Source organism: Oncorhynchus masou, chromosome 17 (genome assembly GCF_036934945.1).
Source record: "Oncorhynchus masou masou isolate Uvic2021 chromosome 17, UVic_Omas_1.1, whole genome shotgun sequence".
Lineage (NCBI taxonomy): Eukaryota > Metazoa > Chordata > Actinopteri > Salmoniformes > Salmonidae > Oncorhynchus > Oncorhynchus masou.
The window spans coordinates 16810465-16835937 of NC_088228.1; the positions used below are offsets into that span (position 1 = coordinate 16810465).

Sequence of the window (25473 nt, forward strand, 5' to 3'; positions counted from 1 at the left end):
CCATGGGATTCCACGTGAAATCATTATATAAAGAGACTGACGTCGTTTTCACCAATGGTCGTACGTCTCGGGCTGTTTCCATACACTTGCCATGGAAACACAATTACCTGAGCCAATGAACGCAGGGTAGAGGAAGGAGGTCGACGGTGCTAAGGGCGGAGCTCAAAATGAGGTCACTGTAAAGCGCTAGGGATGTGACTATGACGAAACTCGAACGCTAGGTGTAGAGTAGTGTAGTGTGTCAAACCAAAGCCTGAATTACCGGGAAGCAAAATAAAACGATTAGTTTTGCAAACCAACAGAAGTCGTTGAAATCACAGAAAAGAGACGATAATCTACTTTAACTGGCAGGTTGGTGAATTTGTGATATTTTTGTTGGCTCCTATGGTTTGGTGTTTGTGGGGGATTTTCAACTGTATCGCGAAAGCCTACGTCTTCGAAACTCTGGGAGTGGTCAGAGCATATATACATCTTTATTATAACACGCCTTGGTGGGTTTTACAAAAAAATATATATATTTAAAAGGAGTTTGAAAGTTGCGTTGCATGACTGTCAGTGCGCGGGTCATAGTGGGACAGTAAGCCCTGCCCACTGACTGTTAGTTACGCTCCTTTACGTGTCTACGGCTGGACTGTGCGCAGCCTGTGCCATAGTCATAGAAACAATGCATAGAAACAATTATGCAAAACAATAACAAATTTTTGCCCTCTGTATGATCAAGCTTGAGTGAGGATGAGTGATCAGTCATCATTCCATGTGTCAGAGATCTTTCAAAAACATGTTTTGTGCATTGAAAGGGCAGTCTATTGCGGTGTTTTCTGGCAGTGAAACATTGGTACAAAACATTATGAACTGATCAGGCGGCGGGTTTAATTGTTTCAAGCCAGTCAGTGGCTGAGTGCCTTGCGCCGCTGTTTTATAACACGTTCATTAGGCCTAAATGAAAAATCGCCACCGCATGGAGCCGGTGTTGTGTCCTGTTTTTAGTCATCTTTAGCCGACTAAACAATAATCTCTGTGTGTGATTTTCCAATTTGATGAGATTTTTCTTTGCTAGAGAGACACAATCATAAGGTCAATGGTATGGAGGAGGATTCATTTTTTTTGTTCATCCGAAATTAGTCTTCAGTAATAATAGCCTACTTACTAAAATGTCAAGTTAGATTATTTGTACATTTTGAAATAAAAATGAAGTGTTTAAACTACATATATAAATGCTACAGTAGCCTCACCTCACCTACTTATTTAAATTATTTATAATATTATGTATACACAATTTATAAAAATGAACCTCCTTCTAATCCGAAATGCTTATGAAAGGCATACAGTAAACCCTCATAGACCACAATAGGCCACACATGCTTAACGATACCCACTACTACTACATGAGTCTTCTCCATTACGTTATTTTTAAATATTTACAGTGGCAACACTTTACACCTATCATTTCTGTGTTACTACTACATGGTTATAGTACTTACCAGTGTTCTATTTAGTTTTACATGAATATACAAATGAGGGGGTGCACCAGTGGAAAGTACAGCATAAGTAAATGTCTTAATTACTACCGTATAACAGGGTTATTGCTTCCTATAAGAGGGTTATTGCTTCGATCTGTCCCCAAATTAATTTAGTAGGTTCACAGTTGGTTTTGGTATTTGAACCTGCGTGTCATGATCGCGTCTGGTGGGGAGAGACAAAATCTAAATGCTCACAATGGCGCACGGGGGGCCGGTGTAGCCCTGGGGTTAGTAACTCTAGTAAAATAGATTGAATTTGTGTTGAAATACAATATTCTTGGAAGCAGCATCACAGGACCAAGGTAGAGGTGACTTTATTGATCCTCTAAAACACTCTCTAAACTTTCTTAAACAACTTTTCATTGTCTTGGAGGGTTGCAGTTTTGTTAGGTGTTTTTAGAACTTGGAGAGTATGGCTCCATGCATGCTGCTGGGCTCGGCTTGGATGGGAGGGAGGGAGCAGAGAAGGTGGATGATGCACAAGAGGGAGAGATATGAGGCCATTTTAAGCAGGTGTTTTTAGAACTTGGTGAGTATGGCTCCATGCATGCTGCTGGGCTGGGCTTGGATGGGAGGGAGGGAGCAGAGAAGGTGGATGATGCACAAGAGGGAGAGATATGAGGCCATTTTAAGCAGGTGTTTTTAGAACTTGGTGAGTATGGCTCCATGCATGCTGCTGGGCTGGGCTTGGATGGGAGGGAGGGAGCAGAGAAGGTGGATGATGCACAAGAGGGAGAGATATGAGGCCATTTTAAACAACAGAGAGAAGGGTTGGCAGTAGGCCACGCTCGGAACACACCTCTCCCTCTTTTCTCCCTCCCTTCCTCTTTCCATTCATAACTACTGGCTAGTACTTTCAAGTTCAAGTTTTATTGTCACATGCACAAGTACAGTGAAATGCTTCAATTGCAAGCTCTAGCCAACAGTGCAGTTATCAATATAAAAATTGTACAACTAATAAATAAAGAAAATATATAATAAAGAAAACATGAGAAATATGAGAGGAAGCTGTATACAGGGTCAGTGCCAATACCACATGTACAATGTGCAGGTATACTGGAGTACTTTAGTTAAGTATGTACATGTAGACAGGGATTAGGAGAAAGTCACTGGTAGCAGGATACAGTATGTCAGCAGCGTAAGTGGTGGGTGTGTGCATGGTGGTGAGTGTGAGTGTGTGTATAGAACGTGTAAGTGTGTGGGTGTTAGTGTGTGGGTCTTAGTGTGTGGGTGTTAGTGTTTGTATGAAAAGTGTAAGTGTATGGGTGTTACTGTGTGGGGGTGCAAGAGTGACAGTGTAGGCGTGATAGGTAGATATACACTAAGTGTACAAAACATTAGGAACACCCCCAGTCCCAGTGCCCTTGAGCAAGACATTTAACCCTAATTGCCCCTATAAGTTACTCTGCTTAAGAGTGTCTGCTCATTGACTAAAATGTCAATGTAAAAATGTCTTGCCCATTCACCTTCTGAATGGCACACATACACTATCCATGTCTTAAGGCTTACAAATCCTTCTTTAACCTGTCTCCTTCCCTTCATCTACACTGATTTGAAGTGGATTTAACAAGTGACATCAATAAGAGATCATAGCTTTCACCTGGATTCACCTGGTCAGTCTATGTCATGTTCCTAAGGTTTTGTACACTCAGTGAATATGTAAACAGGGCTGGAAAGTGACTGGTGACTGGTAGCAGGAATATATAAATGCCTATGGTAATATACAAGTGGTAATATATACATTAAACAGGAGTAACAGTGACCAGTAGCAAGATAAAATAGATAGGTACTAATGGTAATGGCAATTAATAATCAATGAACAGCAGCATAGTGGTAGTAATTAATCTAATCAATAATAAATGAGCAGCAGCATAGTGGTAGTAATTAATCTAATCAATGAGCAGCAGTGTAGTGGTAGTCATGAATCTAATCAATAATCAATGAGCACCAGTGTAGAGGTAGTCATAAATCTCATCAATAATCAGTGAGCAGCAGTGTAGAGGTAGTCATGAATCTAATCAATAATCAATGAGCAGCAGTGTAGTGGTAGTAATCAATCAAATTTATTTAGAAAGCCCTTCTTACATCAGTTGATGTCACAAAGTGCTGTACATAAACCCAGCCTAAAACCCCAAACACCAAGCAATGCAGTTGTAGAAGCACAGTGGCTAGGAAAAACTCCCTAGAAGGGCCGGAACCTAGGAAGAAACCTAGAGAGGAACCAGGCTATGAGGGGTGGTCAGTCCTCTTCCAGCTGTACCGGATGGAGATTATAACAGAACATGGCCAAGATGTTCAAATGTTCATAGATGACAAGCAGGGTCAAATAATAATAATCACAGTGGTTGTCGAGGGTGCAACAGGTCAGCACCTCAGGAGTAAATGTCAGTTGACTTTTCATAGCCAATCATTCACAGTATCTCTACCGCACCTGCTGTCTCTAGAGAGATGAAAACAGCAGGTCTGGGACACGGTAGCATATCCGGTGAACAGGTCAGGGTTCATTAGCTGCAGGCAGAACAGTTGAAACTGGAGCAGCAGCATGACCAGGTGGACTGGGGACAGCAAGGAGTCATCAGGCCAGGTAGTCCTGAGGCATGGTCCTAGGGCTCAGGTCCTCCGAGAGAAAGAGAAAGAAAGAGAAAAAGAGAGAGAATTAGAGAGAGCATACTTCAATTCACACAGGACACCGGATAAGACAGGAGAAATACTCCAGATATAACAGACTGACCCTAGCCCCCGACACATAAATTATGAGACAGGAAGGGTTGGAAGACACTGTGGCCCCATCCGACGATACCCCCGTACAGGTCCAAACAGGCAGGATATAACCACACCCACTTTGCCAAAGTACAGCCCCCACACCACTAGAGGGATATCTTCAACCACCAATTTACTATCCTGAGACAAGGCCGAGTATCGAAGATCTCCCCCACGGCACGAACACGGGGGGGTGCCAACCCGGACAGGAAGATCATGTCAGTGACTCAACACACTCAAGTGTCGCACCCCACCTAGGGCTGGCATGGAAGAGCACCAGTAAGCCAGTGACTCAGCTCCTGTAATAGGGTTTGAGGTAGAGAATCCCAGTGGAGAGAGGGGAACCGGCCAGGCAGAGACAGCAAGGGTGGTTCGTTACTCCAGTGCCTTTCCGTTCACCTTCAAACTCCTGGGCCAGACTAGTCTTCAATAAAGACTTAAAGGTCGAGACCGAGTCTGCGTCTCTCACGTGGATAGGCAGGCCATTCCATAAAAATGGAGCTCTACAGGAGAGCACCCTGCCTTCAGGTGTTTGCTTAGAATTTCTACGGACAATAAGGAGGCCTGCGTCTTGTGACCGTAGCGTACGTGTAGGTATGTACGGCAGGACCAAATCGGAAAGGTAGGAGCAAGCCCATGTAATGCTTTATAGGTTTGTAGTAAAACCTTGAAACCATCCATGGCCTTATCAGGAAGCCAGTGTAGGGAGGCTAGCACTGGAGTAATGTGATCAAATGTTTTGGTTCTAGTCAAGATTCTAGCAGCCGTGTTTAGCACTAACTGAAGTTTATTTAGTGCTTTATCCGGGTAGCCAGAATGTTGAGCATTGCAGTAGTCTAACCTAGAAGTGACAAAAGCATGGATTCATTTTTCAGCATAATTTTTGGACAGAAAGTTTCTGATTTTTGCAATGCTACGTAGATGGAAAAAAGCTGTCCTTGAAACAGTCTTGGTATGTTCATCAAAAGAGAGATCATGGTCCAGAGCAACGCCAAGGTCCTTCACAGTTTTATTTGAGACGACTGTACAACCATCAAGATTAATTGTCAGATTCAACAGAAGATCTCTTTGTTTCTTGGGACCTAGAACTAGCATCTCTTGTTTTGTCCGAGTTTAAAAGAAGAACATTTGCCGCCATCCACTTCCTTATGTCTGAAACATAGACATCCAGGGAGGGCTATTTTGGGGCTTCACCATGTTTCATCAAAATGTACAGCTGTGTATGGTCCGCATAGCAGTGAAAGTTAACAGTATGTTTCCGAATGACATCACCAAGAGGTAAAATATATACTGAAAACAATAGTGATCCTAAAACGGCGCCTTGAGGAACACCAAAATGTAAGTTGATTTGTCAGAGGACAAACCATTCACAGAGACAAACTGATAGTAATGAATCTAATCAATAATCAATGAACAGCGGCGTAGTGGTAGTAATGAATCTAATCAATAATCATTTTAGCAGCAGTGTAGTGGTAGTAATGAATCTAATCAATAATATATGAGCAGCAGTGTAGTGGTAGTAATGCATCTAATCAATATTCTATGAGCAGCAGTGTAAGTGTGAAAGTAGGTGGTGTAAGAACAAGTGAGCTTATCTTTGTCATCCCAAAACACCAGTATTTGTTCTTTCCATGGTCTTCTATTTCAGGCTCCTGTAGTCAGGAAGTAATGTAATAAAGATATTGTGGAGGAAATGGGTCAGTAGTCTGAGTGTTGTAAACGTTCAACCTCGTTCAGTTACAATAGTCCCATGATGACAGCACGTCTCCTGTCCCCAGCACGGCGTGGTTCAATTCAATAATGCTTTATGGTTTAAGTTACTTTATTGACTACTAATGCAACACCATCAAGTTATGCTGATTATGTTTATGACCTTATAGTAACAGTGGTAGATTCAGCCAGAGGACATTGGCAAGCAGCCCAATGCGTTACATGACTGATTGGGGGCATTGTGTCGTTCATGACTGATTGGGGGGCATTGTGTTGTTCATGACTGATGTGGGGCATTGTGTCGTTCATGACTGACTGGGGGCATTGTGTCGTTCATGACTGATTGATTGCATTGTGTCGTTCATGACTGACTGGGGGCATTGTGTCGTTCATGACGGATTGGGGGAATTGTGTCATTACATGACTGATTGGGGGCATTGTGTCGTTCATGACTGATTGATTGCATTGTGTTGTTCATAACTGACTGGGGGCATTGTGTCGTTCATGACTGACTGGGGGCATTGTGTCGTTCATGACGGATTGGGGGCATTGTGTCGTTCATGGCGGATTGGGGAAATTGTGTCATTACATGACTGATTGGGGGCATTGTGTCGTTCATGACTGATTGGATGGCATTGTGTCGTTACATTACTGATTGTGGGCATTGTGTCGTTCATGACTGATTGGGGCCATTGTGTCGTTACATTACTGATTGGTGGCATTGTGTCGTTCATGACTGATTGGTGGCATTGTGTCGTTCATGACTGATTGGTGGCATTGTGTCGTTCATGACTGATTGGTGGCATTGTGTCGTTACATTACTGATTGGTGGCATTGTGTCGTTCATGACTGATTGGTGGCATTGTGTCGTTCATGACTGATTGGTGGCATTGTGTCGTTCATGACTGATTGGTGGCATTGCGTCGTTCATGACTGATTGGTGGCATTGCGTCGTTCATGACTGATTGGTGGCATTGTGTCGTTCATGACTGATTGGTGGCATTGTGTCGTTACATTACTGATTGGTGGCATTTAGTCGTTCATGAATGATTGGGGGCATTGTGTCGTTCATGACTGATTGGTGGCATTGTGTCGTTCATGACTGATTGGCGGCATTGTGTCGTTCATGACTGATTGGGGGCATTGTGTTGTTCATGACTGATTGGGGGCATTGTGTCGTTCATGACTGATTGGTGGCATTGTGTCGTTCATGACTGATTGGTGGCATTGTGTCGTTCATGACTGATTGGGGGCATTGTGTTGTTCATGACTGATTGGGGGCATTGTGTCGTTCATGACTGATTGGGGGCATTGTGTCGTTCATGACTGATTGGGGGCATTGTGTTGTTCATGACTGATTGGGGGCATTGTGTCGTTCATGACTGATTGGTGGCATTGTGTCGTTCATGACTGATTGGGGGCATTGTGTTGTTCATGACTGATTGGGGGCATTGTGTCGTTCATATGATGCTGCTCAGGGCAAAGCAAGGAGAGTGATACATCACTAACAGGGGGGGTTGGCTTTGAGGGCCAGTTTCCTGGACACAGGTCAAGTCTAGTCTTGGACACTGTTGTATCCTGTGCATGTGGTGAATAAACATTGAAACTTAAAACTTGAAATATTACTAATAGCCGGCCAGTTATCTGCCACCTCTTCACACCTGCCATTGTGCCCATTACTCAGCAGAGCAAAAAAATACACAAACAGGAGTCGCCACCTCACATACTGTCTGTTAGAACCAGTCTCTGCAATAACAGACAGACAGTCCGTAGTGCATTTTACTACTGCCTCATGCGAGTCTCTCTCTGGGTCACCACGTTACTCTGGGAACACACACACACACACACACACACACACACACACACACACACACACACACACACACACACACACACACACACACACACACACACACACACACACACACACACACACACACACACACACACACACACACAAGGCCGTAATTCAATTGGTCAATTACAGAGAGGACAGTGTGTTGCGTGAAGGCGTGTGGACTTAGTGCAGAGGAGAGTTACTTTTCCACCGCGGCCGTGCCAACTGCTGTTTATAGGACACAATGGCTTGGTTTGGCACGTTTCATGTCTGTCAGGGACTGGGAGACCCTTTGAAAGGATAGTGGAGTAGACTCATACACTGAGCTGGCCTGACTCAAGCCCTGCCTAGATGAGTTACAGGTTCAACTGAGCTCCCCCGAGGGGGGAGAAAGGGCAGGGGGCTACCCCAATAAGGAGAACTGTGGTGGTTCCGCTTTGATGGACCATCCCTTGGCCTGGCCCTCACTTGGGTGGATCCCAGAGGTCTAGATAGAACTGATATAGGTACTGGGATAGCCAATGTCTAGCTAGCTCTGTTGTGTTACAGGGCAGAAGACAGGGGCAGGTGACACCTTTGGGGGTCTTGGCTAGGTGTTTCTTGTCTGATAGCTTCAGAGGAATTCTACTGTATCAAATTATATATTTGTTCCTGGGATTTATTTAATTGTGCGCTTAAATGGTTTTAACATTGTAAGAAATAGTCACAACTAGTGTAGCTAACTGACCCTCCTCTTCCTCTCTTCCAGAAAACTGCAGCTCATCCATCCATTCTCTTTGGCATCTTGTGGACAATGGGGTGATTAAGTTTTGCTTCCTCCATCCTCTACTCAGCACTTCTCTGGTTTAAACCCTCAACACACCACACCTCCCTTCCTCTAATGTCAGATAATTCAGACCCAGACTGCAGCTCCATGGCTAGGGGGGCCTCAGGGTGCAGGTCCATGGCTAGGGGGGCCTCGGGGTGCAGCTCCATGGCTAGGGGGGCCTCAGGGTGCAGGTCCATGGCTAGGGGGGCCTCGGGGTGCAGGTCCATGGCTAGGGGGGCCTCAGGGTGCAGGTCCATGGCTAGGGGGGCCTCAGGGTGCAGGTCCATGCCCAGGGGGGTCTCAAGGTGCAGCTCCATAGCCCAGCTTCATTGTAGGAGCAGCTATAGCCAGGTTGGTCCAGGCCTGGGTCTAGCCTCAGAAGGCAGTGACAGCAGTTGCCAGGACCCCTCCGCCTCACCCCACATTGGCCGTAGGAGCGCCTGCTCACGTTCCTTCCACGACGACGTGGACATGAAGAGCAGTGGATCCAGCGGGACCGAGTCACACGGCAACGAGAGCCACGGAAGCCATGGAAACGAGAGTCACGGCAACGAGTCAACGGGTAGCTCCGATGGCAACAGCAGAGACTCGGCTCTCCTGGAGTCGTCTGGGAGCAACAAGCGGTCAGTGAGGGGATGTGCTTTACGTGTTGGTTTATGGGAAGGGTTAGACTAGACAACATTTCTAGATGGGGACCTTTTTACCAGTCTTATTAGGAAGAGTTGACAGTATTAGTTGATCCAACACCACACATCATCAACATCCCATCTAAATCCAAGGCTACATGATGATGCATGTCCTTTTTATCATCCTCTGTTGTTGTGTCTGTGTCCCCCTTTGACGTAGGTTGACATCAATATGCCTCACTGGCAGCACATTCTGAGGCCGTTAGAGATGGTGGCTGTCTTTCATGTTGTATCAGGGTCCCTCCATCCCTCTATCTTCCTCTGTTGGCACATGCTGGTCCATATCTGACATGCCCTAGATATTGACAGTGGCACCCTGTCTCTCACTTCTCTCCCCATGGTGCCCATGCAGGCTGCTCCATAGACAGGAAATGATGGACCACATATTGGAAGTGAGACCCTCACAGAGAGAAGTGAAAACCCCATAGAAAGTAATGATGGACCCCATTGAGAACTTATGGAAGCTGACAATGGAGTGGTTGTAATTGGATGGCGGTGCCCACTTCACCACCCTAATGACACACTCTGCCCCCTCCTTATTTCTCAGCAGCTGGGCTGAAAACACCTCAAAACACTCTTTGAAGAGAAAGGCACTGGAGCACATCTTGATTGTGTGGAACTTCTCGTTAAAAGCAAAGAGCGATCGAGGTATTTTTTTGCTGAGAGGTCGCAGTACTTGTGTGTCATATGGTGAAGTTGTCTTTCGCTTTCTGTCTCCACTCTGTGACAATACAGTATGTACCTGTCAGCTCCACTGCAACAGTGGGGAGGCCTACAGCTGCTCTTACTATCATTATATAATTAGCTTATTCTATTTACCTACCTCTATAATTAGTTGCAACCGTTTGCCAGACCACTCTGTTAATGCCAATAGCAGATACCGCTGATACTTTAGGGGGCTCTCTTTTATATAATTAGATCTCTAAATGCTTATATTATATTCTGAGCTACTATTTAAATACACCTGAGTTATATTTCATGAGTTGGCTGTCTTCAGCAGCTGTTTATAGCTTTTGGATGTATTAGCGCTCTTGCTAAGCCTTTAGGCTAATGCCTGTGACACAAAAACACACATTGGCTCATACTTACTACAGATTCTCACACACACATTAACGCATACACACACACACAATCCAGTTTACCTGTGCCATGGTCCCGTATTTGCTTCAAAAAGACACAATAGAGTACCACAGAGTCATAATACCCATAAAACCTTGTGGTCAAACTGGAAAATGGTTCTAATCGTTTTTCCACCATTCATTTTTCCCATACTTTGATGCTAATTAGCATTTTCAAATCTGAGAGTAAATATATGGAAAAACGATTGGAACCATTTCCCTGTTTGACCACTAGGTGATGTAATTATGCTCTTTCAAAGACAGAGGAAAGTCAGACTGACCTGAGATTGAAACAGCATAGAATTCCCCTGGCATCCTCTGTGGAGTTAGCGTGGTTGCCAGTCTTTGTTCAGCTATTACATTCCACTCAAGGTGTCATTTGCCAAAGATGGCACATTTTACGGAGTACAAGGAGTGGAATGTTACAGAGACAGGAACACAGACAACTGCGGAGTGGATGGGGAAAACAAAAAGGCAAATATAATTTTTAAGAGCTGCTCCGGTATCCATGTACCATTGTAGCATTGTACTCTCCTGAACACAATAAAAGTAGAGCAAACTCCAAGCCATTGTACCAGATGGGCAAAGAAATGGACCCACTCATTTCATGCTAAACTCAAGGACTTTGTTTTGCTATTTCATTTAAAACATTGTGGAAAATACCCTCTTCGTCATAAACATGAAATCCACTTATTGAACACGATTGAGGAATGAAATCATTCATCAATGGGTGCATACGTGTATATGGTAGTAGCTTTGGAGCTTATTTTTAGTGTTTTTGCTTATAACAATTTAATTCTAGTGGTTTGAAACAATTCTCAATGAAATCAAGTTACTTTATGTCAATAATAATCTCTGTCTGTCTGTCTCCCCAGCTCTAACTCCCACAGCCCCTCTCCTCCCAGTAGTTCCAATGCTTTCAGCCTGCTGAGTTCTGAGCAGCACAACCCCTCCACCAGCGGCTGCAGTAGTGAGGAGTCAGCTAAGGCCAAGACCCAGAAGGAGCTTCTCAGGACCCTGAAGGAGCTCAAGAGCCACCTTCCTGCTGACAAGAGGAACAAGGGCAGCTCCCTCAACACTCTGAAATACGCCCTGCGCTGTGTCAAACAGCTGGAAGGTAAGAGATGACTCAACCGCAAAGCATTCTGGGTTGTAAGCCTGAACATGTGATTTGATTATGTATTTAGCATCATTACATTATAGTTTGTTGTTGTCTAATGTATCTTAAAATGCCAATAGGAAACCAATGTGGGTTTGTGTTGTTGTGTTTCAGCCAATGAGGAGTACTACCAGCTGTTGATGACCAATAACAGTCAGCCATCCGGCCTGGATGTGTCCTCTTACACCATCAAGGAGATAGATAGCATCACCTCAGAGTACACTCTCAAAAACAATGTAAGTTACTAACACCCTTTTCCTCTGAATACACCTTCAAAGCATGAAAAAGAGACAATTTTACCTTAAATACATAAAGCAGTTGCAAACAGAACCCAACAATACCAAAGTACATTGATAGCGTGACTCATAGTCATACCCACAGCTGTGTCCATCTCTGTCCTTATTTGACATACAGTGTCTGAACAACATCAGATCAGATATCCCAGCGATTAGGAATAATCCATGCTTGCAGCTGTGTGTGTACTGTATATGCATGTTTTTCTCATACGTAGTCCTGTGTGTCCCTCCAGGACAACTTTGCGGTTGTGATATCTCTGATCACGGGGAAGATCGTCTACATCTCAGACCAGGCTGCCTCTATCCTCAATTGTAAAAGGGGTGTCTTCAAGGACGCTAGGTTTGTGGAGTTCCTGCCTCCCCAAGACGTCAGTGTTTTCTACAGCTTCACCACGGCCTACCGCCTGCCCTCCTGGAGCATGTGCCCCGGAGCAGGTAATGACCCCTCTACGAACGCTTATAACCATGGAGAGTCGTTAAACACTTATAAGCATGCCCTACCGCCTGCCCTCCTGGAGCATGTGCCCCGGAGCAGGTAATGACCCCTCTACGAACGCTTATAACCATGGAGAGTCGTTAAACACTTATAAGCATGCCCTACCGCCTGCCCTCCTGGAGCATGTGCCCCGCAGCAGGTAATGACCCCTCTACGAACGCTTATAACCATGGAGAGTCGTTAAACACTTATAAGCATGCCCTACCGCCTGCCCTCCTGGAGCATGTGCCCCGGAGCAGGTAATGACCCCTCTACGAACGCTTATAACCATGGAGAGTCGTTAAACACTTATAAGCATGCCCTACCGCCTGCCCTCCTGGAGCATGTGCCCCGGAGCAGGTAATGACCCCTCTACGAACGCTTATAACCATGGAGAGTCGTTAAACACTTATAAGCATGCCCTACCGCCTGCCCTCCTGGAGCATGTGCCCCGGAGCAGGTAATGACCCCTCCACAAACGCTTATAACCATGGAGAGTCGTTAAACACTTATAAGCATGCCCTACCGCCTGCCCTCCTGGAGCATGTGCCCCGGAGCAGGTAATGACCCCTCTACGAACGCTTATAACCATGGAGAGTCGTTAAACACTTATAAGCATGCCCTACCGCCTGCCCTCCTGGAGCATGTGCCCCGGAGCAGGTAATGACCCCTCTACGAACGCTTATAACCATGGAGAGTCGTTAAACACTTATAAGCATGCCCTACCGCCTGCCCTCCTGGAGCATGTGCCCCGGAGCAGGTAATGACCCCTCTACGAACGCTTATAACCATGGAGAGTCGTTAAACACTTATAAGCATGCCCTACCGCCTGCCCTCCTGGAGCATGTGCCCCGGAGCAGGTAATGACCCCTCCACAAACGCTTATAACCATGGAGAGTCGTTAAACACTTATAAGCATGCCCTACCGCCTGCCCTCCTGGAGCATGTGCCCCGGAGCAGGTAATGACCCCTCTACGAACGCTTATAACCATGGAGAGTCGTTAAACACTTATAAGCATGCCCTACCGCCTCCCTCCTGGAGCATGTGCCCCGGAGCAGGTAATGACCCCTCCACAAACGCTTATAACCATGGAGAGTCGTTAAACACTTATAAGCATGCCCTACCGCCTGCCCTCCTGGAGCATGTGCCCCGGAGCAGGTAATGACCCCTCTACGAACGCTTATAACCATGGAGAGTCGTTAAACACTTATAAGCATGCCCTACCGCCTTCCCTCCTGGAGCATGTGCCCCGGAGCAGGTAATGACCCCTCTACGAACGCTTATAACCATGGAGAGTCGTTAAACACTTATAAGCATGCCCAACCGCCTTCCCTCCTGGAGCATGTGCCCCGGAGCAGGTAGCTAACACCCTCTTTAACTTATAACCTCTTATAGACAGTCTATAAACAGTTTTAGATACATCACAAGGTGTGCACAAAAATATTTAAGGTAGGGTGGAAAAAGTGCACAAAAATATTTAAGGTAGGGTGGAAAAAGAAAACAAGCATGTTTACCCATTACATCTGGCTTTACGAGTGGTCCCCCGTCCTAATGACAGTGAATCATTATTTTGAAATCTATAGCACCCTTTTGAGACACTCACAACTCTTTACAGGCAAATCCCATGTAGTTATAATGATCGGAAAACAAATTCATTTAAAACAGCGCACGCTGAACCGTTGCTAGGAAAACATGAAAACATTTAACTGGATTTGAGTCTAGTTGCCCTACCCTAGTCAGCCATGCTAAACAATACAAATCAATGACAGAGTTCCTAAAGCCAGGTAACACAGAGGGATTAATAAGAGCTTTGGAAACATGCGTAGTGTAGCCATGGAAACACTGAGGCGAGGGTCGGCAGTAAGCCGATGAAGTAGAGGCTTCTTTTGAATTAAAAAATGTTCCCCTTCCCCTCTTCTCTTTTCAGAGTCCTCCCCGTCGGATTGCATGCGGGAGAAATCGTTCTTCTGTCGGATCAGGTGTGTGTAGGGCTATGACCATGGGCCAGCTTCTCTTTGCGTTTCTATTCATTCCCTTTTTCCACTTTGGATAGATTTAAATTAGTTTGAGTCTCGGCTAGTCTCATCTCGCTCCTCTCTGACACACACGTACACGTATACATGCACACACTCACTATTCATAGTTGTTGTTAAAGTAAAACCACGGCTCAGCTCTGCTCCCAAGAGGCAGGTAAAAACCCAAGTAGCGTAGTAGAGCTGAACTCTGTGAAATAGCTGCTGAAGAAGGGAAATCCACTGACACAAACCGTCAATCATTATCATACTATAGGCTATATTTTCATGGTTTTGTTGCTGCTTTAGTGACTTGCTGACTTTGTCCACTCTCTCCTGTGTTCTGTAGTGGGGGTAAGGAGTGTGAGGGGGACCTGCAGTACTCCCCATTCCGTATGACCCCCTTCCTGATGAAGGTGCAGGACAAGGTCCATTCTGAGAACCAGCTCTGCTCCCTCCTACTGGCTGAAAGGTTGCATTCCGGATACGAGGGTAAGAACCAATCATAATGCCATCACAACACCTGAGTTGTGCCTGTTTGAATACTTTTGAAACTGCATCTTTAATAGTGTATAACAGTGGATAGTATGCGATTAGTGTGTGGGAACAGTGGTGTTAACAGTGTTTTAATTTGCCTACAGCTCCCAGAATTCCTAGCGACAAGCGCATCTTCACCACCACACACACTCCTAGCTGTGTGTTCCAGGATGTGGACGAGAGGCAAGACACCAAACATTTTTCTGTTACTGTGTTTGTATTGGGATTATGATCTAGTAATCAGTGGAGGCTGCTGAGGGGAGGACGGCTCATAATAATGGCTGGAACAGAGAAAATTTAATGGCATCCAACACATTGAAACAATGTGTTTGATGTATTTCAAATCAAATGTTATTTGTCACAAGTGCCGAATACAACAGGTTTAGATCTTACCATGAAATGCTTACTTACAAGCCCTTAACCAACAATGCAGTTCAATAAATATTTGCTAAATTAACTCAAGTAAAAAATAAAATAAAAAGTAACACAATAAGATTACATAACAATAACGAGGCTATATACAGGGGGGACAGGTACAGAGTCAATTTGCGGGGGTACAGGTTAGTCGAGGTCATTTGTACAGGTAGGCAGAACTATGGCTGTGTGTAGCAGAGAGAGCAGTCTATGACTTGGGGGGCTGGAGTCTTTGACCACCGCCTAGTCTATACAGTAGGTCCTCGATGGCAGGAAGCTTGGCCCCAGTGGTGTATTGGGCCATACGCACTACCCTCTATAGGGCCTTACGGTCAGATGCCGAGCAGTTGCCATACCAGGCGGTGATGTAGCTGGTCAGGATGCTCTCGCTGGTGCAGCAGTAAAACTTTTTTTAGGATCTGGGGACACATGACAAATCTTTTCAGTCTCCTGAGGAGGGAAAGGTTTTGTCGTTCCCTCTTCATGACTGTCTTGGTGCGTTTGCACCATGATAGTTTGTTGGTGATGTGGACACCATGGAACTTGAAACTCTCGACCCACTCCACTTTAACCCCGTCGATGTGAATGGGGTCGTGTTCGGCCCTCCTTTTCCTGTAGTCCGTAATCATGCCCTTTGTCTTGATCACATTGAGGGAGTGGTTGTTATCCTGGCACCACACTGCCAGGTCTCATTGTTGTCGGTGATCAGGCCTACCACTGTTGTGTCGTTTGCTAACTTAATGATGGTGTTGGAGTCGTGCTTGATCACGCGTTGTAGGTGAACAGGCAGTACAGGAGGACTAACATCCCTGAGGGTCCCCAGTGTTGAGGATCAGCGTAGCAGATGTATTGTTGCCTACCCTTACCACCTGGTGACGGCCCGTCAGGAAGTCCAGGATCCAGTTGCAGAGGGAGGTGTGTAGTCCCAGGGTCCTTTTTTATACCATTCCACTGATTGCGCTCCAGCCATTACCACGAGCCTGTCCTTCCCAATTAAGGTACCACCAACCTCCTGGGGTAGTAATACTGTACGCTGATTCATAATGTCATTGTGTGTGTGTTCCAGGGCTGTTCCTCTCCTTGGTTACCTCCCCCAGGAGCTGATCGGCACCCCAGTCCTTCTTCTCATGCACCCCAATGACAGGCAAAGCATGTTGGCCATTCACAAGAGGAGTAAGTTAAACTAGAACAACACATGAACAATTATTACACTTTTAATTATTACATCACTGGGTTGCATACAAAACAAATGGAATGTCCCTTTACAGCATATTTTAGTGACATTTATATTCCCTTTTCTCTCTCTCCTATCCATAGTCCTTCAGTATGCTGGCCAGCCGTTCGACTACTCCTCCATCAGGTTCTGCACACGGAACGGAGAGTACGCCATCATCGACACCAGCTGGTCCAGCTTTGTCAATCCCTGGAGCTGTAAGGTCTCTTTCATCATCGGGAGGCACACAGTCCGCATGTGAGTGTCTGCCTAGCACAATGTTTTCCTATTTTGGAACATTTTTAGTATCTTGGCACTTCTCCCTGCTCAGCACTTGTTTTGTGTTACAGAATCTTGGCATAATTTTTTTAAATGGCAAAAAAATACTTTTTTATGCTGTGTCTATTGTTCTAGAAATTACTGCTAATAATGATAATATGGTTGTTTCCACTGGAAGGGGCCCGGTGAATGAGGATGTGTTCGAGGCCCCGCTCCCTGCCCTCATGGAGACCAAGATCATGGACTCTGAAGTCCAGGAGATCACTGAGCAGATCCACAGACTGCTACTGCAGCCGGTTCACAGCACTAGCTCCAGTGGGTACGTGGGCAGCAACGACCACCTTGCAGCATCCCAGGGAATGACCAGCGAGAGCAACACACATTCAACCAAAGACATCAACATCAACAGCAATGGTAGTAGCCCAAGCAGGCCACACATCGAGGAGGAGGGGGAGAGCATCTGGGCCAAACCTGTGAGTACCCTTCTACTTCTGTTTTACCTATTTATCTCTTTCTCGCTCTCACTTTTCCCAGTCTATTTCTCCCTCCCCTCCTTCTCTCTCTTTCTTTCTCTCTCTCTCTCTCTCTCTCTCTCTCTCTCTCTCTCTCTCTCTCTCTCTCTCTCTCTCCTCTCTCTCTCTCTCTCTCTCTCTCTCTCTCTCTCCCTCCCTCTCTCTCTCTCTCTCTCTCTCTCTCTCTCTCCCTCTCTCTCTCTCTCTCTCTCCCTCTCTCTCTCTCTCTCTCCATGATAGTGAGCATGTCTCTTCTCTCCTCCCCAGCAGAGGTCAGTCCAGGAGATCTGTAAAGGTATCCACCTCCAGAACAGTCAGGAACAACAAATCTACAAAGCCTCCTCCTCAGCCAGGTCTGAGACCAAGAAGAACCCTGGCAGTAAGTCACACAAGAAAACCAAAACAGAAATATTTACAATCTGCAGGAAAAATACTTTTTGAGATATGCTTGTGTGTGCATTTGATCATGTAAAGTGGGGAGTGGATGTATGTGGATGTACAGATATGAATGCGTGTTTATGTGTTGAGCGAGATGTATATGTGTGTGTTTAATACATGCGTGATGTTAAATGGGTGTAGTCTGGTGTAAACATAATGTTCATATTCATGCCTATTCCAGTCCTGACCTTTACCCTCTCCCTAGCAGAGTTCCTCCAGAAGAGTCCCGCGGCGGTGCGTCTCAAGGACACTGCAGCCCCCGTGGCACCTCTGTGCTGGAGGGACAGATGGGCCACCCCCCTGGAGAACTGCAGGCCTGCAGTACAGGAGGAGCAGCTGGCCGTCAACGAACAGGCGGTCTACTCCTACCAACAGATCAGCTGTCTGGACAACGTCATCAGGTCAGCTTCTAACTAGTCACTTATTTATTAATCTTGCTCATCATTTATCTGTACATCACAGTAGATTGGTGGCACCTTAATTTGACAGGCTCGTGGTAATGACTGGAGCGGAATCAGTGGAATGGTATCAAATACATCAAACTCATGGTTTCCAGGTGTTTGATACCATTCCATTCGCTCTGTTCCTGACATTATTATTAGCCGTCCTCCTCTCACCAGCCTCCTGTGCTGAACATCTCTCTTGTCATTAGGCAGTCATCTGTCTATTCATTTAGTTTGTCTTTTATGGGGGAAAATAATTACAGGTAGTATTTCTGGGTAGCTATGTGGGAAGGAGAGTGGTAGGTACTATGTAGCTGCTATTTAAACTTACTGCTACCCAATTTCATGGTAGTTACATCATTGTTTTTGCTGAAAATAGAAAGGTAAGCGGTCTCTCCTGTGTCTCTTGACAGATATCTAGAGGGCTGTAACATTCCCATTGCTAGGAAGAGGAAGTGCCACTCTTCTGACAACACTTCCTCAGACGAGGACAAGCAGAAAGGAGGGGACAACCGCATGCAGATATCTGAAGGTACCTTGTACCAACGTTCTACTAACATTATCTAGCTTTACTCCATTACTTACAATAAAACATGTACAACTCTTGACTACAGTATGGTTGGTATGATGTTGCATGAAACCTATATTGCAAGTGACCTTTCCTACACCGCTATCCGTTTCTACCAGTCATTGAATGCACCATGAATTGAATTGCCCGTCATCCTTAAATCTCAGACTGGATACACAGTTTGAATTTCCTTAATTTCTTAATTCAAATTGAAGATACCTGTGGGATGAATTCAATTCAAGCCAAATAATACTGCTAGATTAATAGGCACGGATACCTGTATTAGATATGGTGTGACTTCGTTGATAATACATTGGTTGGGAAACATCACTGCAGATTCCATCTGGCTCCACCGACCGCCAGGGAATCAGAACGGATGAACACATACCAATTTATCAAAAGATCAATACTTATTATGTACAAATAAATCACATATAATATTTGTACCTCTTCATTTATAAAGGGGTCATCCTTTAGTTCATGCCAAATCTCTGTTGGACAGGTTAACCAACTGAATCAGACAGCCAAATTTTTTTCTCTCTCTCTCTCTCTCTCTCTCTCTCTCTCTCTCTCTCTCTCTCTCTCTCTCTCTCTCTCTCTCTCTCTCTCTCTCTCTCTCTCTCTCTCTCTCCCCCCCCCCTCTCTCTCTCCCCCCCTCTCTCTCTCTCTCTCTCTCTCTCTCTCTCTCTCTCAATTCAATTCAAGGGGCTGTATTGGCATGGGAAACGTGTTAACATTGCCCAAGCAAGTGAGGTAGATAATATACAAAAGGGAAATAAACAATAAAAATTAATAGAAACATTAGACATAAGGAAGTTTCAAAACAATAAAGACATTACAAATGTCATATTATATATATTAAAGTTAAAGTACACAAGGGAAAATAAATAAGCATAAATATGGGTTGTATTTACAATGGTGTTTGTTCTTCACTGGTTGCCCTTTTCTTGTGGCAACAGGTCACAAATCTTGCTGCTGTGATAGCACACTGTGGAATTTCACCCAGTAGATATGGGAGTTTATCAAAATTGGGTTTGTTTTCAAATTCTTTGTTGATCTGTGTAATCTGAGGTAAATATGTGTCTCTAATATGGTCATACATTGGGCAGGAGGTTAGGAAGTGCAGTTCAGTTTCCATCTCATTTTGTGGGCAGTGTGCACATAGCCTGTCTTCTCTTGAGAGCCATGTCTGCCTACGGCGGCTTTTCTCAATAGCAAGGCTGTGCTCACTGAGTCTGTACATAGTCAAAGCTTTCCTTAAGTTTGGGTCAGTCACAGTAGTCAGGTATTCTGCCACTGTGTACTCTCTCTCTCTCTCTCTCTCTCTCTCTCTCTCTCTCTCTCTCTCTCTCTCTCTCTCTCTCTCTCTCTATAAACCACGATTATGGGACTTAATATGTGACTCTCCTAGTCACCCTCTCTCAGTCTCTCCCTGTCACCCTGGCAGACCCTGCTCTATTTAAGGCTCAGCCTGGTTTAACCGCTGTGGATGACATCATCGCATACAAAAAGACTGAGGCTACGACCACAGCCTCAGGGGTAGTGGGCTCCTCCTCCCTGGCGGCCCTCGCCGTGCCACCGTGCAGCGAAACCGAGAGTGTGGTGTCAATAACAAGCCAGTGTAGCTACAGTAGCACCATCGTGCATGTAGGAGACAAGAAACTGCAGCCCGAGTCAGGTATACACTACATGGGACTCGTTCTCTGGTCTTTTGCTCTTTTTTGTGGTGGTGGGTTCTGTGTGTGTGTGTGTGTGTGTGTGTGTGTGTGTGTGTGTGTGTGTGTGTGTGTGTGTGTGTGTGTGTGTGTGTGTGTGTGTGTGTGTGTGTGTGTGTGTGTGTGTGTGTGTGTGTGTGTGTGTGTGTGTGTGTGTGTGTGTGTGTGTGTGTGTGTGTGTGTGTGCGTGCGTGTCTACGTGGGTATAGATGTAGCTAGATGTTGTGTACCAAATGTTATCGCACACCATTGGTGCAGTTTCATGTCTGTACTCTGAGGTCATGCATCTTCCAGAAGATACATAACCTCGCTTCCCAGAATCCCAGAGATTCACACTCGTCTGGTGCCACGAGACTATACCATGATGTATGATATACAGTAGATGACTCTAGCACACACTGGCGTCTTGCATGTATCTTCCTATCTGCTTCTTTGTAACGTATATCACTGTAATGTATATCACTGTATATATGTATATCAATGTTGCTGAGGGTATCACAGCTGCTCATCTCTATAAGACCTGAACGGTTGGATGTTTTATGTATATATTGTATCTCACTTGCACATCCATGGCTGTCTGCTGGAACTAATGTTTCTCTATCTGTTTTCTCCATACAGAGATCATTGAGGATGTATCTGGTGGTGGGGAGGCGGTGGAGCGGGTCAGCCAGACTCCTGGGCCTCCTCCTAGTGCTGTTTCACCTCCCAGCCTGCAGAGGAAGCCCTATAAGAAGCTGGGTCTGACCAAGCAGGTCCTAGCAACCCACACCCAGAGAGAGCAGCAGGCCTTCCTGTGTCGCTTCAGGGAGCTTCAGGGAGTCCAGGTCTTCCAGGCGAACTGTTCCCAATACCTGGAGCGCCAGAAGGGACAAGGTGCCACTGATGGTAGAGTACAGCAGCGAACACGCTTTACACACAATACAGTACAGTACAATACGTTACATTACAATACAAAACAATACATTACAATACGTTACATTACAATACAAAACAATACATTACAATACAATACGTTACATTACAATACAATACATTACAATACAATACGTTACATTACAATACAATACAATACAATACATTACAATACAATACGTTACATTACAATACAATACAATACATTACAATACAATACGTTACATTACAATACAAAACAATACATTACAATACAATACATTACAATATGTTACATTACAATACATTACATTACAATACGTTACATTACAATACATTACGTTACATTACAATACATTACGTTACATTACAATACATTACATTACAATACGTTACATTACAATACAATACGTTACATTACAATACAATACAATACATTACAATACGTTACATTACAATACAATACATTACGTTACAATACATTACAGTACACTACAACACATTACAGTACAATACAGTACAATACAATACAATACAAACTCAATATAGCTTGTAGACATAGGCTAGTACAATTCAACACAGACACACACAGTACCTTAATGCTTTCATACACTCAACTTCTCAAAGTCAAATACATAATGTAATCTAACCTTCTTTTTCTCTCTTCCCCCGCTCTTTCCCCCTCTCCAGCTGTGCCCACTGTGCGCCCATACAGGCAGGCCGAACCCGCTGCCCGTAGAAGCGGACGCAACAAGAAGACCAAGTCCAAGCGGGTAAAACAGAACGAGTTGTCCGATAGTTCTTCGTCCCATAGGAAGAGACAGCAGCAGCCCCGACCCCACCTCCTCAATCAGGGCCTCAACCAGACTTCCTGGTCCCCCTCCAACTCCTCCCAGTCCACCTTGCCGCCCCTAGTGCCAGCCTTCCCTCTCCAGGTCTACCCCGAGGTGGGCACCATGGCTGGAACCATGCCTACCAGCCCTGAGAATTCAATGCCAGGCTTTGGCGACAGTCAGTGCAACCAGGATCCCCAGTGCCCGGCACCAAACATCCAGCCCTCCCCCTTCTCTACTCCCATGGTGACCCCTGTGGTGGCTCTGGTTCTCCCCAACTACATGTTCCCTCAAATGGGGAGCGGGGCGCCAGGACAGCAGCCTTTTTACCAGGTCGAGACGGCAGGCTACTCCTCCCAGCCACAGCCCTTCCTCCCACAGACACCCCTCACCTTCCCTGCCCAGGGTCCCTTCCTGGCACAGCCGCAGCCTTTCTCCCTACAGACATCTCTTCCCTTCCCACCACAGTCATCCTCCACCATCCGGGCCCAGTTCCCGGGCCAGAACCCTTTCCCCCTACAGACATCTCTTCCCTTCCCACCACAGTCATCCTCCACCATCCGGGCCCAGTTCCCGGGCCAGAACCCTTTCCCCCTACAGACATCTCTTCCCTTCCCACCACAGTCATCCTCCACCATCCGGGCCCAGTTCCCGGGCCAGAACCCTTTCCCCCTACAGACATCTCTTCCCTTCCCACCACAGTCATCCTCCACCATCCGGGCCCAGTTCCCGGGCCAGAACCCTTTAGCCCTCCAGACAGGCTTCCCAATTCCCACCCAGCCTTTCTCTTCCATGGCCATGGAGCCGCCCAAGCCTTCTGGGGAAACCACCCAGTCTCGGGGCTCCACACCTGGGTCCATGGATGGCAGGGACCAAGTTCCTTCCCCTCCAGTGTTCCAGTCACCATGCAGCTCACCCCTGCAGCTCAACTTACTGCAGCTGGAGGAGACACCATGCTCCCTGGAGAGGCAGCACAGCATGGTGGTAGCGCCCTCCAGTGGTGATCCCCCGGTGAATAACACCTTCCGCAATAAGGGAAGGAGTGTGGTCTGCCAAGCCATGGAGAAGATCACGCTTCAGCAGGTAGGACATAACCCTGTTCGTTGTCTTTCCCCCTACTGTCTTTTCTTTCTTTAGCTTTTTGCCTCTCTCCCTCCCATGTTTCTATTTTCTGTTGTTTTATCCAACCACCTGTCCTACAATCTAAGCTAGATGTCCTCAACGCACACAAATTATCAAGGAACCCACCAGGTAAACCCTAAATCCATAAACATGGTTACCCTTATAGATATTATCCTGACCAACTTGCCCTCCAAATACACCTCTGCTGTTGTTACGAATCCCTTTTGGCCTGACAATCTAAGGGAGATGGTAACGAGACCCGTAACATAACTCATGCAATTTATAATAGTGACAAAGTAAAAGTGAGAACGAAATAACCACGGCAACTGAAATCTACCGTCAAACTCAGGGTTTATTGTAAAACACACGGTACTGGGGGAAACAGGAAAAGGGGCTGAGCTGGACCCAAGGAAAGAAATAATAAGTATTCAAAAACACCCCTAAGCTAGACTAGCCTATTTCAACAACAGTTAACTAACTAACCAAAAAAAAATACAGTGGGTGGTCCGCCCAGTTCTATTTAACAAAGTTTACCTACGTGTAGTGTATGCCCATGGGCGACTTGTCTTGTTTCCCCTTTTTCCCACCAGCAAACAAACACAAACGCCATAACCAAAAACAATACTCACAGGTGAGGACAAAGTGATATGGAGGTGAGTGAACCAGAGAGACCTACAGACATGGCATTTACAGAGAGATTGAGCTCTAGAGCAAACAACTGACAGGGTTTTTAAACCAAGGGAAAGGAACTGTGATTGGGTAGGAAACAGGAGGAGGTGTGTCTTCTGATTGATGATTGATTGGGGAGTGATGATTTTCACCTGTGAGGGGAGAAGGAAAGAAAAGAACACAGGATACATACACACACACCCACAGGATACCTGTATCCGTAACAGCTGTTTTCAATCAGGATCACTGCCTCACTGCCTGCATCCACTATGGGTCCGCGGTCAAACGACCTCCACTCATCACTAGCATACACTTCCTAAAACACTTCTGCGAGCAGGCCTTTCTAATCTACCTGGTCCAGGCATCCTGGAAGGATATTGACCTCATCCCGTCAGTAGAGGATGCCTGGTGGTTCTTTAAAAGTAATTTCCTTAACATCTTAAATAAGCATGCCCCTTTCAAAAAATGTAGAACTAAGAACAGATAAAGCCCTTGGTTCACTCCAGACCTGACTGCCCGAGACCAGCACAAAAACATCCTGTGGCGGACTGCACTAGCATCGAATAGTCCCCGCGATATGCAACTTTTCAGGGAAGTCAGGAACCACTACACGCAGTCAGTTAGGAAAGCAAAGGATAGCGTTTTCCAACAGAAATTTGCATCCTGTAGCTCTAACTCCAAAAAGTTTTGGAACACTGTAAAGTCCATGGAGAATAAGAGCACCTCCTCCCAGCTTCCCACTGCACTGAGGCTAGCAAACACTGTCACCACCGATAAATCCACGATAATCGAGAATTTCAATAAACATTTCTCTACGGCTGGCCATGCTTTCCTCCTGGCTACCCCAACCCTGGCCAACAGCTCCGCACCCCTCGCAGCTACTTGCCAAAGCCTCCCCAGCTTCTCCTTCACCCAAATCCAGATAGCAGATGTTCTGAAAGAGCTGCCAAACCTGGACCCGTACAAATCAGCTTGGCTAGACAATATGGACCCTCTCTTTCTGAAATGATCCGCTGCCATTGTTGCAACCCCTATTACCAGTCTGTTCAACCTCTCTTTTGTATCGTCTGAGATCCCTAAAGATTGGAAAGCTGCCGCGGTATTCCCCCTCTTCAAAGGGGGTGACAGTCTCGACCCAAACTGTTACAGACCTAATGACTACCTCGCCTGGTTCACCAACTACTTCTCAGATAGAGTTCAGTGTGTCAAATCGGAGGGCCTGTTGTCCGGACCTCTGGGGGTACCACAATGTTCAATTATCAGGCTGACTCTTTTCTCTGTATATATCAACGATGTCGCTCTTGCTGCGGGTGATTCCCTGATCCACCTCTACGCAAATGACACCATTCTGTATACATCTGGCCCTTCTTTGGACACTGTGTTAACAAACCTCCAAACGAGCTTCAATGCAATACAACACTCCTGTGGCCTCCAACTGCTCTTAAATGCTACTAAAA

The 25473-nt window shown here is 45.7% G+C and overlaps 1 protein-coding gene across 1 annotated transcript in view; it reads left to right on the forward strand.

Annotated features, from left to right (window-relative positions):
- The first annotated feature begins 210 nt into the window (after positions 1-210).
- Positions 211-25473, forward strand: part of LOC135558622 (period circadian protein homolog 2-like) — a 33100-nt gene continuing 7837 nt past the window's right edge. Inside the window, exons 1-17 of the mRNA XM_064992563.1 lie at positions 211-351; positions 8576-9258; positions 11315-11556; positions 11713-11834; positions 12128-12329; positions 14298-14349; positions 14732-14874; positions 15024-15102; positions 16400-16506; positions 16651-16804; positions 17004-17298; positions 17605-17716; positions 17981-18176; positions 18632-18750; positions 20234-20464; positions 21120-21386; positions 22083-23308. Coding sequence (XP_064848635.1) covers positions 8708-9258; positions 11315-11556; positions 11713-11834; positions 12128-12329; positions 14298-14349; positions 14732-14874; positions 15024-15102; positions 16400-16506; positions 16651-16804; positions 17004-17298; positions 17605-17716; positions 17981-18176; positions 18632-18750; positions 20234-20464; positions 21120-21386; positions 22083-23308 — 4098 coding nt within the window. The 5' untranslated portion in view covers positions 211-351; positions 8576-8707. The remainder of the gene's footprint in view (positions 352-8575; positions 9259-11314; positions 11557-11712; positions 11835-12127; positions 12330-14297; positions 14350-14731; positions 14875-15023; positions 15103-16399; positions 16507-16650; positions 16805-17003; positions 17299-17604; positions 17717-17980; positions 18177-18631; positions 18751-20233; positions 20465-21119; positions 21387-22082; positions 23309-25473) is intronic.